Source organism: Watersipora subatra, chromosome 3, assembly GCF_963576615.1.
Source record: "Watersipora subatra chromosome 3, tzWatSuba1.1, whole genome shotgun sequence".
NCBI lineage: Eukaryota > Metazoa > Bryozoa > Gymnolaemata > Cheilostomatida > Watersiporidae > Watersipora > Watersipora subatra.
The window spans coordinates 49541134-49554489 of NC_088710.1; the positions used below are offsets into that span (position 1 = coordinate 49541134).

General features: G+C 34.2%; 1 protein-coding gene across 1 annotated transcript in view; it reads right to left on the reverse strand.

Moving 5' to 3' along the window:
• Positions 1 to 4037: 4037 nt before the first annotated feature.
• Positions 4038 to 13356, reverse strand: part of LOC137391242 (equilibrative nucleoside transporter 1-like) — a 34956-nt gene continuing 25637 nt past the window's right edge. Inside the window, exons 7-16 of the mRNA XM_068077655.1 lie at positions 12848 to 12936; positions 12323 to 12373; positions 9914 to 9999; positions 9552 to 9600; positions 8674 to 8771; positions 6588 to 6716; positions 6298 to 6406; positions 5727 to 5812; positions 5139 to 5335; positions 4038 to 4593 (exon numbers count right to left, since the gene is read on the reverse strand). Coding sequence (XP_067933756.1) covers positions 4473 to 4593; positions 5139 to 5335; positions 5727 to 5812; positions 6298 to 6406; positions 6588 to 6716; positions 8674 to 8771; positions 9552 to 9600; positions 9914 to 9999; positions 12323 to 12373; positions 12848 to 12936 — 1015 coding nt within the window. The 3' untranslated portion in view covers positions 4038 to 4472. The remainder of the gene's footprint in view (positions 4594 to 5138; positions 5336 to 5726; positions 5813 to 6297; positions 6407 to 6587; positions 6717 to 8673; positions 8772 to 9551; positions 9601 to 9913; positions 10000 to 12322; positions 12374 to 12847; positions 12937 to 13356) is intronic.

Below are 13356 nucleotides of genomic sequence, written 5' to 3' on the forward strand. Positions count from 1 at the left end.
TTTTGGTGCTAAGTAAAGTTGGATTTTAATAAATAGCATTAAAAATAATAAAGATAAAATTGATTTTAAAAACTTTAATTATTTTATTTGATTCTTAATGCTGAAGCCACATTGAAGGCTTTCGTTAAACTTTACAGCCTTAGAGCTGAAGTAAACCTGCCTAATTTATGGAAGGTGTCACGATGCTTGTCAGAAAATTAGCAAACTGAAAATCTTAAGCGATTGCCATGTACTTCGATCTGGCAGAAAATTCTTACAGTGGCAGACATGTAACCAAAAAGATTGGTGACCAGCAGCCTGTGACACTGATATTATCATCATTTAATATACTCTATAATGCATTCCAAGGACTGTGGAAATTATTTTATATACATCTCCCCATGGTTAACTTTACAAATATTTTACAATTTCATTAATAATTAAATCAAACTGTTGAACTCGCAGGCATGCACCGATTTCTATCTATAAGGTGATTGAACATAGAGACATTCCACTAATATGACACAGAGTAAGCTAGAAGATCATGATATCCCCAGACAAGGATTGATTGACGCTATAACATTAATAGCTTACAAATGCAAAGTCACTGTTGTTGCAAACAATGACACTGTGATGCTTGGTTTTTCTCCATTAGCTGAACAAGACATGGTGTCCCTCAAGAGGTGTGAGCACTCTGCCAAAAACAGGATAAACGGCCGTCTTGTTTAACTGAACTAAGTTATGGCATCCTCTTAAGAAGCGTGAACAGTTTACCAAGCACAGTTCAAACAATGTTTGATAGCTATTATACTGTGAAGCAAGCAATGTCTTGTAATAAATAGAAAAAACCTAGAAAAAATAATTGCTTGAATGCATGACCAATGTATATTAATAAATCCCACTTTGTTATTTGCGTGTCTGTTAGTCTGCGCAAATGGTACCAGTTTCCATATTTTTTAGCAAGTTTCATTAAAACTTCACACACGCACGCACACGCTCTGTGCCTTCCACCAGGTCGCTGAAATATTTGGTGTCAAAACTCCATCTGCATGGTTGTTGAGAACCAGCCTCTTGAATACCCACCTGCTGGCTGCCTGAAAACACAAAAAATTCTCGTCTCACGGCTTCGGGCTCATCAGGAATTACAATGGTGGTGGCCCTGAAGAGGTATAAGCACCTCTTCGAAGAATTCAGCTAACCATGAAACTTCTTAAAAAATAAATTAATCATGAAAAAGTATCGTTGTCAGTAAATCCCACTTCGTCATTGTCCGTATGTCTGCGCGTTGCCGCATTTTTTTGCCCGATTTTACCTAAACTTTCCATACAAATGCTCTGTGCCTTCCAAACGTCAACAAAAATACTGGATTTCAAAACTTTGATTCCTGAGAACCATCCTTATAAACACCCATACGATTAGAAACTCTAGAATGAGCTTTTGCAAAAACAATTGCACTCAATGATACTCAATTATTGTCGTGGAGGCAGTCTAGCAATTGGTGATGAAATCTACACATGAACTGCAGGCTATCTGATTGAAAACGAAAGAAAGTTGGGAAAACGCTGGGCTTACTGTGCGTAGCCAATGTTATGTCAACAAATTTTCCCAACACATGTTCGCGAAGCTATTTTTGCCATAGTTGCTATCATATGCGCTGCCGTACAGCTAGACGTGGAACGAGACAGGTTTTCTAAGTTCGAGACGAGACTCGAGACACTGTCTTGTAAAAATTCGAGATTCGAGACACGAGACAGTAAAATAATGAGCATTTGGTGGTGATTTCACTACACAAGTACTAGCTACTTGGTATATATAAAATTAATAAAACTATTTTTAAATTGAATTTTCGCCTGGTGTAAACGATTTAAACACAACATTTTAATAGTGATATGCATGTAGTTTTTGTAAACAAAAGTGACACAAACAGCTCTAAAATACCGAAGTTATATATTCTAAGAATTTTGAGCTTGATTGATCATAATTATTATAAACATATTGCTTTGTACATGTATATTTTTACCATCTATTGAATAGTTCTTACTTTTTAATGTAATGAAGCCGATAGCCGTCGCTCTACAAAGAAATACCGCAACTAAAAGAACACACGATAATACTTTCATTCTTATCGTTTCATTAATGTTAAGTGTTGTTTGTGTATTAACTGTAGTATGTGAATTATATTTAAATTGTACTCATAAAATTATATTAATTACTGTATACATGCACATGTATATTCTTATATTGAGCTAACAAAACGTCGTTGTTAACCGAACACGGACTATGGTCGACACGTCCTTTCGTTCGTTTCTACGTGTCCGGGCAAGTTTTACCCGCGATTGGTAGTATATACGTAAAAGAGGCCCGAATTTTATGAAGGGCAGTTGGTGTTTAGACACGATACGATAAAATACAGACATTTTACCCGCAAAAGTCTTATTTATAGTAATTAGATACGACCCGGTATCTGTTTTAAGGACACAGAACCGAACTAAAATATAACAGGGCCCTTGTCCGGACTACATGATTAGACTCAGTGGCCAACATAATCAATAGCAACAGGTAGTAACGGACCGGGTATAACTTTAAAGGCAGTTGCCCGCAATCCATTACAATATATGGAGTTGTCGCTACCGTAAGAAGCCATGTTTTAACAACCTTGCGCAGGCGCTTTAGTTCTATTTCCTGTCTCGAGTTTGGCAATAGTTAGTCGAGACGAGACCGATACGAGACAGGTCGATACTCGAGACGTCTCGTGTCTCATTCCACCTCTATGTACAGCAGCACACAACAAAATTAAATCAATGATCTAACAATAATCAAACTAAAGAACTGTTTTTTACTGTAATTTGGTCATGAAAAAAATCATTTTCAAAAGAAAAGCCTTTGTACGATAGCCTATACACTCAGAACGGAAGAAGCATGCTCAGACTTGGTGTTTTTCTTTCTACCTTAGCTGCAACTGTTTGAGCTCTAACTAAACAAAAATTGGCTTATTAAAACAAAAATGTGACAACTAAAATATGCTAGTTTTACAATTATTTTTTAACATTTTTCTCTACTAGTGATGTGTATCTAGATCACTAGGAAACCTGTTCACTCGTGAGATAACCTGCTGTATATTCAGGCCTCTAATTTCTGCTTGAGCGAGCCTTTACAAACCTCTTTTCAACCAATTTAGCAAACAATATACTATCCTTTAGCCTTTCTGTTTAACCCGTGATGGACTCACCTTCATCACTTACAAGGTAACTTCACTTTTTTACAAATGCCAAAATGGGAATTAGACAAGTCAGTTACGCTGCAGGAAATTGTGATGAATTCGACATTCTAACAAATGCCAGGATTTTATTACCACAAATAAAATATGCTGCGTGAAGTAGGATTACCAATTAGTAAGTAGGATTAAATCACATAATAACTAAATATAAAAAAACAGGTAGGTAAATTTTTCAACCATGTTTTTTCACGCAACAACAAATGTTTTTAGCAAAAAACATGTGACTTTGTATAAATGGGTTCAGAGTTCAAATATGTATTTAACCAACCCAAAACTCGACACCATTTGGTGTGGATTAAATGGTTTTCACCCAAAATGGGCAATGTCTGGTTTAGCAATGCTGTATTTAAAACATTGTACACTGTAAACTTTCAATAAGTTACAATTTTCCAGATGCTCATTATTCAACATGTTCTATATCCATACGCATATAATAAATAAGTTGTCAGTGTTTTGTAACACTAAATGTGTTACTTCAAATAGGTCAAACTATCAAGCTCCTCAAGATAACTAACCTGTTCTCCTTGGGTAACAAGTAATGCGGCTCAACACTCTAACATTAACAGGCTCAATTTAATAGTAGATAACATCTAGTCATTAGAGGAGGTTCAGATTTTTAAAAGCTTATATAATAAACGGATTAGCAGTTGAACAGAAGCCTAGCTAAACCATAATATGACCAACCTGTACAGTTTTTAGTACAAATTTATGAATATAGCAATGCACATGAGATACACTAGGCAATATATTTTATTTTGCACACTCTTCTTTTATTGTGGAGCGATGTTCACACTACATGACAATTACAATGTTGCACCTTGCTCAAAATTAAAGAATTACAAAATACTGTGGGAAGGAGACCAATTTATTCGCATTCAGGGCCAATATGCATGCAATAACACTTTTGTCATCGTAATGGCAAAAATTATATAGCAAAAATGTGTTCTGATGGTTGGTGTGCAGTTTCATTAAATATTGAAAGCCATATAGCTGCTAGCAAATGCAAAGAACAAACACACTCTACAACTTGGCATTCATTTGGGTGTCCAAGTCATGATTATCGTCGTTTGAGGGTATACAATTGCATAGTTTTCATGATATTTTGAGAATTACAGCAGAGAGTTCATCCACTCAATGAAATACTTCATCAGGTAGCGGTTTTGCAACCCGTAATGAATTTGGTTATAAAACTAATAAGCTAGTCAGCAGTATTGTCTCATATCACTTCTGCAATCTTGGCAAGGAGCAAAGTGAAGTTAACTCCAATGACAAGTCCTAATACGATGAAGAATGTCGCAAACACGGCTGCAGTACCTGCCCAGCGGTTCTCAACGAGGCTACAACAATAACCACTATATAGTTACCCAAACTTTTAGGTACAATCTTACACTAATTACATAAGGCAACCATCTTATATACATCGTAAATGAATTTCAAGTGATTTACAACATTTTACTTAATTCGATAGCCTTAAGCGATTTAATCCTTTTTCGAAGATTAATTGCACAAAGCATGATTTGCATTTCCTTCTAATATAAATAAATTCATTTGCACTCACAGCCGGTAGGTAGTAATGATAATAAGTAATGATAACGGAGAAAACTAATAGAAACTAGAGCTTGCATTTTCTGGAACTATAACCCTTGCTGGTAGCTAACTGTACACTAACCAGATCACATATCGTACTGCCATAACACCGAGTACACTTCCTATCATGTCAAGATTGAGCAGTTGACATGTTGCTCCATGCAAAGTTGCAAGCGAGTAAAGATATTATAAAAATAAATATTAACATTTTAGGTATGGTCCAAACCCTTTTGCTGTTCAAATAATATAATACACAAGGCTAAGAGTTCTTGTAACACCTTGAAATTGAACATACCTTGGAGCATACATTATACATAGGCTACTGAAGTAGCCTCCGGTGAAGGCCATGGTAATGCCTCCGAGAAAATACACATAGTCATTGTTGATGTAGACAGGAAATGACCTCACGTCTGTACGATAGTTGCATAACAAGAAGAAAGGTATGTAGAGTAACCGTAAAACTATTGGTATAATTATGTACTTGGGGCCGGGCTGTAAACAGAAAAGCATCAATTGTTAGTCAGCTGAAATAAATGGAATTGTCTCCTCTGACATTTTATTTAGTCTTAATTTTTAGTTGGTCTTTATATACTAATGTTTTGAAGTGCAAAAAGTAAACTCATAAAATATTTTGTATCTTAATCTAAAGTGCCTTTCTACCAATATCTAATAAGTATGGTTTGCTTTTAACTTCAAACTTGTCTACATTTTAAAATGAAGCTGCCAACCGCTTGACAGTTTGTTGACTGATAAAAATGTGGAAAAATCAGTCTGGAAATGAGCAGTAAATTGATAGTTTAATGTGTGTGTAGCCAGCGCTCGGAATACAGAAGCTCCCAAATCATGTCTGATATTTTCAAGTGTTCATAGATGTATGACTTACCTTAAACTTAAGTTCTGTAGCAAGATTTCCGAGAGTTGCAAAGCAATGAAAGAAGAAAAATGTTGTAATAGGAGTATAAAGGTAATCTAAAAACAGAAAGGTATTAAACTCTTGTTAACTAAAGAAATATTACATGTTTCATGACAAATATTTGTTTTTGTTCAGTTATAGATGCTCACTCTCGTGGTAGTGATAGCATGGTTTGTACGCCAAGGATGTAACAAGCGTTGGTACTTAAAGGCTGCTCTAATGATTACAACACAGGAAATTAATACATAGAGTGTAAATTAACTTGTTCCAAACTTAACTATATAATTTGCTATGCAACTTTGGTTGCTATGGTTGCTATGCAAATTTTTTTCATAACCAACCTAAACTCAGAATTTTGTGGACTTTAGATAACAAATCTATATTTCTTATTTAGTGAGTTGCTATCATACAGCTGTATCGCTCTTTCCTCACTATATAACTATTAGTTAAAGAAAATAATGCATAATTTTAGCTAAATATAAAAATATTGCAAAGTCGTAAATATAGGACTTCTGCAAATATTAGTTGAGATTTGTTTTACCTGGTAAAAAGAAATTAGGATCAGATGGCCGGATATCTGCCAGTATCGCTGGAAAGCACGTGAAATTGACAAAGAACGTCAGCCATACTCCTAAGAGCTGTTTCCATGTCTGCAGTAAACACCATGTAACTATATAAACACGGTTATATTTTGGAATTATGTAAACAGATAACATGACGAGAACCTCAAGCTATCAATGTTTTTTATATCCATCGGATGTAAACTTAACACACCTAAATATTTAGACATTCTAAAGCTCAACTTGACAGTAAGTAGACAATAAGGCCTACCTTCTTTAGTACGTGAACATATGGAACTTTTTCACTAACATAATTCATTTCTTCCTTTTGCACTAAAGCCTTCTGAGAGTCTTCTTCCAAATTAGAAGCGTAAGGGTTAGTGTAGTGCTTGTAAAAGGCCTATAATTTTGACGTAAAACAAGAAATGTAAGTCTACCTTCTGTTACACAACAACTGGTAAAGGATGGTAAGTTCTGGACAGGTCTACGATTATTAGAAAAACATCCAACTTCTTATCGGTATAAAATTTCTGTTTTGAAAGTATATTCCTTCATTATTTTAAATTTATTTAATATTTCATCACGACGAAAAACAAGGTCTACTTAATGGCAAAATAGTGAAACCCAAAACCATAAAAAAGACCTTATATAAATTTTTGTTAAACCATTTCCTGATGAGTCTGTTATTGAAATGGATACAATTGTATTACTAGTGTCACTAGGTGAACATGGTTTTTGTTAAGTTGATAGAAAAGTAATTTGCACACTAGCTCCGCCACCTGTACCTATGGACTACAGATCTTATAAAGTCTATGTACTCACAGTGAGTCTATGGCACCTGCAATGAGCAAAGCATTTATGGAAATCATCTATGGATAACGAAGGCTACTGCAAGTAAACAAACCAATTTTACGCTTTAGACGTTGCAATCTTCTTATGTCTGTACAATTTTCAAGCTGCACCAGCAGCGAGCTCAGTAGCAATTGCCAGGAAACAATGAAGTGAACAAATAGTATACTTTATGAGTTGCGATCTTTCTTTGGTAATATAATCCCTAAGCTGGTCATCGAAACTCACACTCCATGTATGTATGTCGAACTTATACATGTACATGTTCTGCATTTTTATCGTAAGAGCCAATTGACAGCTCCTAACTTAACCTACATCGTAGTCATCATGTTTAGAGTTTGTTATGATTTGTACTTTAATAAAAATATCGATGAAGAAGCCCGAGTCCTAACTGAAAACTTTCACTATACAAATAAGTGAATTTCAACTGCTAAAGCAGACATTTTACAAATGTAATATATGTTCGTTCAAAGTCATGTTGTAATCGATATCTCCAAGTTGAACCTATTATCGACTGTTACCTGAAAATCGGTGACAATTTACCGGTTACCTGAAAATCGATTGTTATAATCTGTGTGAATGCTCTCTTTTGTTTTCTCAAAAGCCGTTAAGATAATAGATGTTTTTAAACACAAGTTATCTATATCAAAGGGTTTAACATTTTACATATAGTTGAAATTACTTTTGACCAGCCACTGATTAAACAGCCTCAACTAAATATTAAAAAAAAATTTGAATGATTCCAATTACATGGTCTAGACCAAGGAACTTTGAAGGAGTCTGATGAGATGCTTTAGATATTGGTATGTAGTCGAGTAGACACACTACACTGATTTGAGATACCCTTGATGATTCCTATTTGAGATGCAGCAATTCCTATATTGCAGCACACTTTTGTGTAATTACGCAGATATCATTAGACCTTTGAATTTGCAGTTATGGTTTTTTGTAAGTTGAACAGGGTGTCATTATTTACAAATGTAAATCTCGAATTGAAACTTGAACCAGATTTGTACCAAACTTCATAAAAAATAATGTCATTTGTTCAAATAAGCTCCAGAGCCTTAATGATAAGGCAGATGCTAACCAAAATTACCTAACAACATTTATTGCAGTATCTACTTGTACTAGAGCAGCGAGTAACAGTCTGTTGGCATCTGCTGCTGACAGTTATTAGCTTACTTGACTATTCATATTGATGAAGGCTGTTTTCCTTGGCACAAATAATCAGAGAGCTCTCATACACACAGCAAAAATACAAGTAGATTTTACAATAAATTAATGAAAAGTGTCATGTAATCAGTCCAAATACTATTTTTGGGAATAAGCTTATTATTTGTAGTTTTAACAAGTTGTACAATTTTATTCTTAAATAAATGTTTTTCTGGCATTATTGGATGACAATTTTCCTAAGACATGTGTTGATAAAATACTATGAAAAGCAAACGCGAAAGTTCAAGGAAAACTAATTAGTATGTTATTTGCAATAAATATTACACTAAACATACCATGGAAGGGAGGAGGAAGTATGTGATAAGAGCCAAGCATAGCACAAGTACCGCTGCCACAAAGTACCATATGGCAGCCAACTGCAGGTTCTTTGCCACTGTAATATACCGAACAGAATTGCCTTACTCCTTGCAATTGTAAAAAAAACATTACGAAATACAAAACATGCAGAAAGTTTGTCATGGTAGTCAGTGATATACCATTGTTGCTACTCATAAACTGTCTAATGGCACTTTATACAGGCACTATTCAGAGCACATCCACTGCATTTTTAGGCTCCAAATATATCATACATAGGAGTTGTAATTCTTTTGAAGAATAATTGTAGAATGGTTTCCATAGTTAAACAAAGTTGTGTGCAACCAAAGTTTAATTCTGGTTGAATTTCATGATAAAATCAAAGAAAGGTTAAAAGTAATGAACCGCCAAGCGCATTTTATATTTCTTTAATTTAATCTGATTGGTTATAACTTCAGAAACATTTTTTAAGGCTGTTCATGTATATTAATGAAGTCACAATCAGTTTTGACGGTCCTGGTTTGAATTACAATTATATTGACTCTACATTTTAGAACAACATTTCATTTCATTATTGCAACAACAAAAGTATGTATGGCCACAGTATAAATAACAAAACTCTTATCCTCGACTACAAATTGGATATATCTTCCAGTTGTTGAATTATTAATCAAATGTATTGATCAAAGAATACATAGGATGGAAAAAGCTTTGCTCAAAAGATCAAATCTGCATAATTCTATGTATTAAAGCGTGCAAAGAAAGACCAGTCATCACAACATAGGCAAGCAGTGAATAACACATGTGAGGCACTGCCCATAGTTTCATTTCATATCTGAAAAAGATTAGATATACTTACACAAAAGGCTTGCAATCATTGTTATAGTCGTAAATATGCCACTGGAGTTCTGAAAAACACAACAATATTAAACTTTATAATAATTTATAAAAATATGTTATAAGAAATTCTGAAGATGCAGTCAAGCAAAACCACTGAGCATTAATTGAGTTAAAATACTTCATCTTCTATGCAACGGTTTCAAATTACAACTTAGGCAAATATATTGAATAAACTACATTATAACATAAAAATAAAGAACATTTAGACAAAATTTGAAAGAAATCGATAGAATCAATAAGTACTGTTGAAAAGCAAAAATTATTTTTCAAGTATTGCCATCACTTCGGCTTACTGAAATACTTTCTTTGACTAAAACTTACTGATCCAATAACAACTGCGTTGGTGTACTTCATAGGAAAAGGTCCTGCCACTCCAAACAGACACGACTGGTAAAGCCCGGAAAAAACTAAAAACATGAACTAATAATAAACCAGCAGTTCAAAACTAACTAATAGGTATAAATGCTACTGTCATATATGTTTCTAATTCTAATCTAATTCAATATGACAGCTCATTACTACCTAAAAGTGAGAGCCGCAATACTTTTGTCGTATTTTATACCTGACTACTGATGTTTATTAAGGCTGGTTCATACTATATCACCGTATGACGGCGTTTTCCTTTCAGCGTTCATCATCGATTGTGTCAACCGTAAATCGATGGCATCGACGAGGCAATGCGGATACGTCGAGAAAGTTTGCAGCGGTCAAACTTTCTCGATATTTCGCCGAGCATCGATGACAGCCTTTTTAATATGAACCATTTTGGTGATAGTGATTCGCGGATAGCGTGATTTATTTATTTCCGTTTATGTTAGTTGCTGCGAGACTAGTATTTGATTCAATTTAAGGACGCAAAAACAACAAAGTTTATTTGCGAAAATTTAAAAAGAAAAATGAGAACACTACATCACAAAGTATTTCCCGATGCCAACGCGGATAGGTTTGTGATAGTGTGACCATCGTTATCATTGATGATCACCGAAGTATTGTGACATCAATGCCGAGATATGGCGATATAGTGTGAACCAGCCTTCAGACTGACCATAGCAGACCTCTCCACATGATTGATTGTTTACGGTCTGTAATAAGCATCGATAGATGCCAAAACCACCAAAAAATTGAGAAATACAGTCATACCTCAACATACAAGCTTAATGTCTTTTGGGACTGAGCTTCTATGTTAATGCTCTCAAATCTCAATGCAATATTTTCTTTATAAAATAACTGAATACAAATAAATCCATTATCATACCGTGAAAAACCACCTAAAACAGAATATTACACTAAAAAACGTGTTTTTAGTTGCTGTAATTTAGTACCTATGCTCACAAAGCCAAAAGTACCGATTTTGTAGTTAAAATCTGCAATATAATGCAAAATTACTATGTACAGTACTGTAAGAAGTTCTGACCTTTGAGACACATGTAGCGGCTAACAGCAGTGTGAGAGACTCGACAACAGCGCGTTAGGTGCACTGGACTACTTTTTTGAAGCTACTTAATATAAACTTTGAATTTAAATTAAATGAATTTAGCTTACTAAACCCACACTTGAAGCTAAGTTTTGATCTTTTACTAAACTTGCCTTGAATTTTGTATCTGTCTTAATTTTTTATTTATTTGTTTCCGGCTTGGTGTTTTTTGCCTCGCTTTCACTATAACCTTTAGCTGACCTTTTGAAAACTGTTTTAAACTGATTTGACAAGACAGAAATGTTCTCGAAAACAGCCTCTTGCATGATTGACCATTTAGTTGCCATCGAGAGCTGGTTCGTCGTCTCAAAGGTTTTTCGTATCTCAAAGCAGAAACTTGCTCGGAGTTTTGTTTGTATCTCGATTTGGATCTCTTGTTTTTTGGATCTGGTATGTTGGGGGACTCGTATGTCAAGGTATGACTGTATAGAAATTCATAAAGTTAGTACTAACCTTCAGCCTTCTTTTGCATTGTTTAAGATTACTTTGCAATCTTTCAATTAGAGAATTGACAAACACACAAAAACAAGATTACTAAGAACTCTCATAATGTACGAGTTTATTCAGATTAGTAAAGTGCGTAATTCAAAACTTGTTAATTTTAAATGCGAGTGTATTGAATTTAGGCACACAAACTCTGGGCTTCAGAAGAGTTGGTATTGGTACCAAAAATATTATAGAATAAGTTAAAATAAGTTACACGCTTGCAGTTCATGACTGAGGCATAATGAAATATAATCTAAAAGCCTCCAGGTAAACTCTAAAAATTGGAATTAAATTTTATTAACAAAATTTTGAGAAAAATTGCCTTATAAGCTATCTAATACCCAGCAACTTCTGCTCTGTTTAGTAATTGTTTATGCAGCACGTACTGAAATACTGAGTAAAATTTGGTGTTTGGTGATAGAACAAATGTATATACATAGTGAAAAATGAGCCGGTTTATTTTCCACGGAGAGCATTTAGCTCAACCAGATAAAAATAAATTGGAGAATTATGACTGATTTATCTGAATACCCTGAACCAAGTTTATGATTAATGATCGTGAGTGAATATTCCCAGTTTCGTTGTATTTTATATATGTAATGTTATTTTAAAATTTAGTTTATGATCAACAAGGATTAATAAGTATTAGTCACAGAACAAATAATAATAATAAATGTTTAATAATGATCTAAATGAAATTTTGTTTAGTACCTCGACAAACTGGTAGACTGGCAAGATAATAAAAGGTGAGATGAAAATGTGACACTTACTGTTAATAATGACAATAGAAGCCATCGTCAGACCAAAGAAAGTACCTTGCCCTAAATAGTAAAAACAGAAGATGAAAAATACATGATTTATGTAGCAATACAAAATAAAGTATTACATTGTTTCTCTAAATAAGCCACATAGTTGTACATATATTTGTATATTCTCACTTATTCTGAAATTTGGAAACAATAATTATTTCATCTTAAAAATCAAGGTAAGCATATAATCCTATTATTTTAATACAAGCCTATACAGTAAGCTTAGCATTGCTGAGACTCTTTCATTTTTAATATAATAGCCAGCAGGAAGGTATTCCAGAGGCTGGTTTTAAGGGTGGGTATTTAAGGAGCTGGAACCAGAGAGAACTTTGAAACCAAATATTTTTGGTGACTTAGCTGATGGCACGGAGCATATGCACAGCCAAGAAAGGCAGAAAGGTATAGCATTTACACAAAATAACACGCGCACACAAACAATGGATATGTGGGATTGGTTAATATAGAAACAGAGCTAACATAACTTACATCCTTGGGAGTTCACAATAGCAAGTATTATTGTGATGATGAACATGACTATCAGCCCTCCTATTGAGCCAGCAATACGAATGTTTTTACTAAAACAAAACAGAGATTTTATATTATTTATTATACAGTTTCGCACAAAATAAATTAGATATTGAATGATTTTCATGTTATGGGTCAGATGTCAACATGTGTGCATAAAAGTAACGTGTCGAGGTTAACACTAAGTAAGTGCTTCATGTGCTAACAAGAACCGAAATGAAACTTTAAGAGAAAAAGTGCTGCCAAAAGATATTATTGTTGTTGTTCAGAAGAGCAAACACTAGAAAACTAATGTCAGCAACTAAAGCTACTTACGAAAGGAGTGAAACTGCTGAAGTGAGGTTGAGGAGGCCTCAAACCTAACAGCCAGGGATCTGCTATAGAAATGGAAGGCCGGTAAAATTATAGTTGATAACGCTGAGTAAACTTTATATATATTTACAAGAACTGCACGAAGGAAAAGTTCAGAC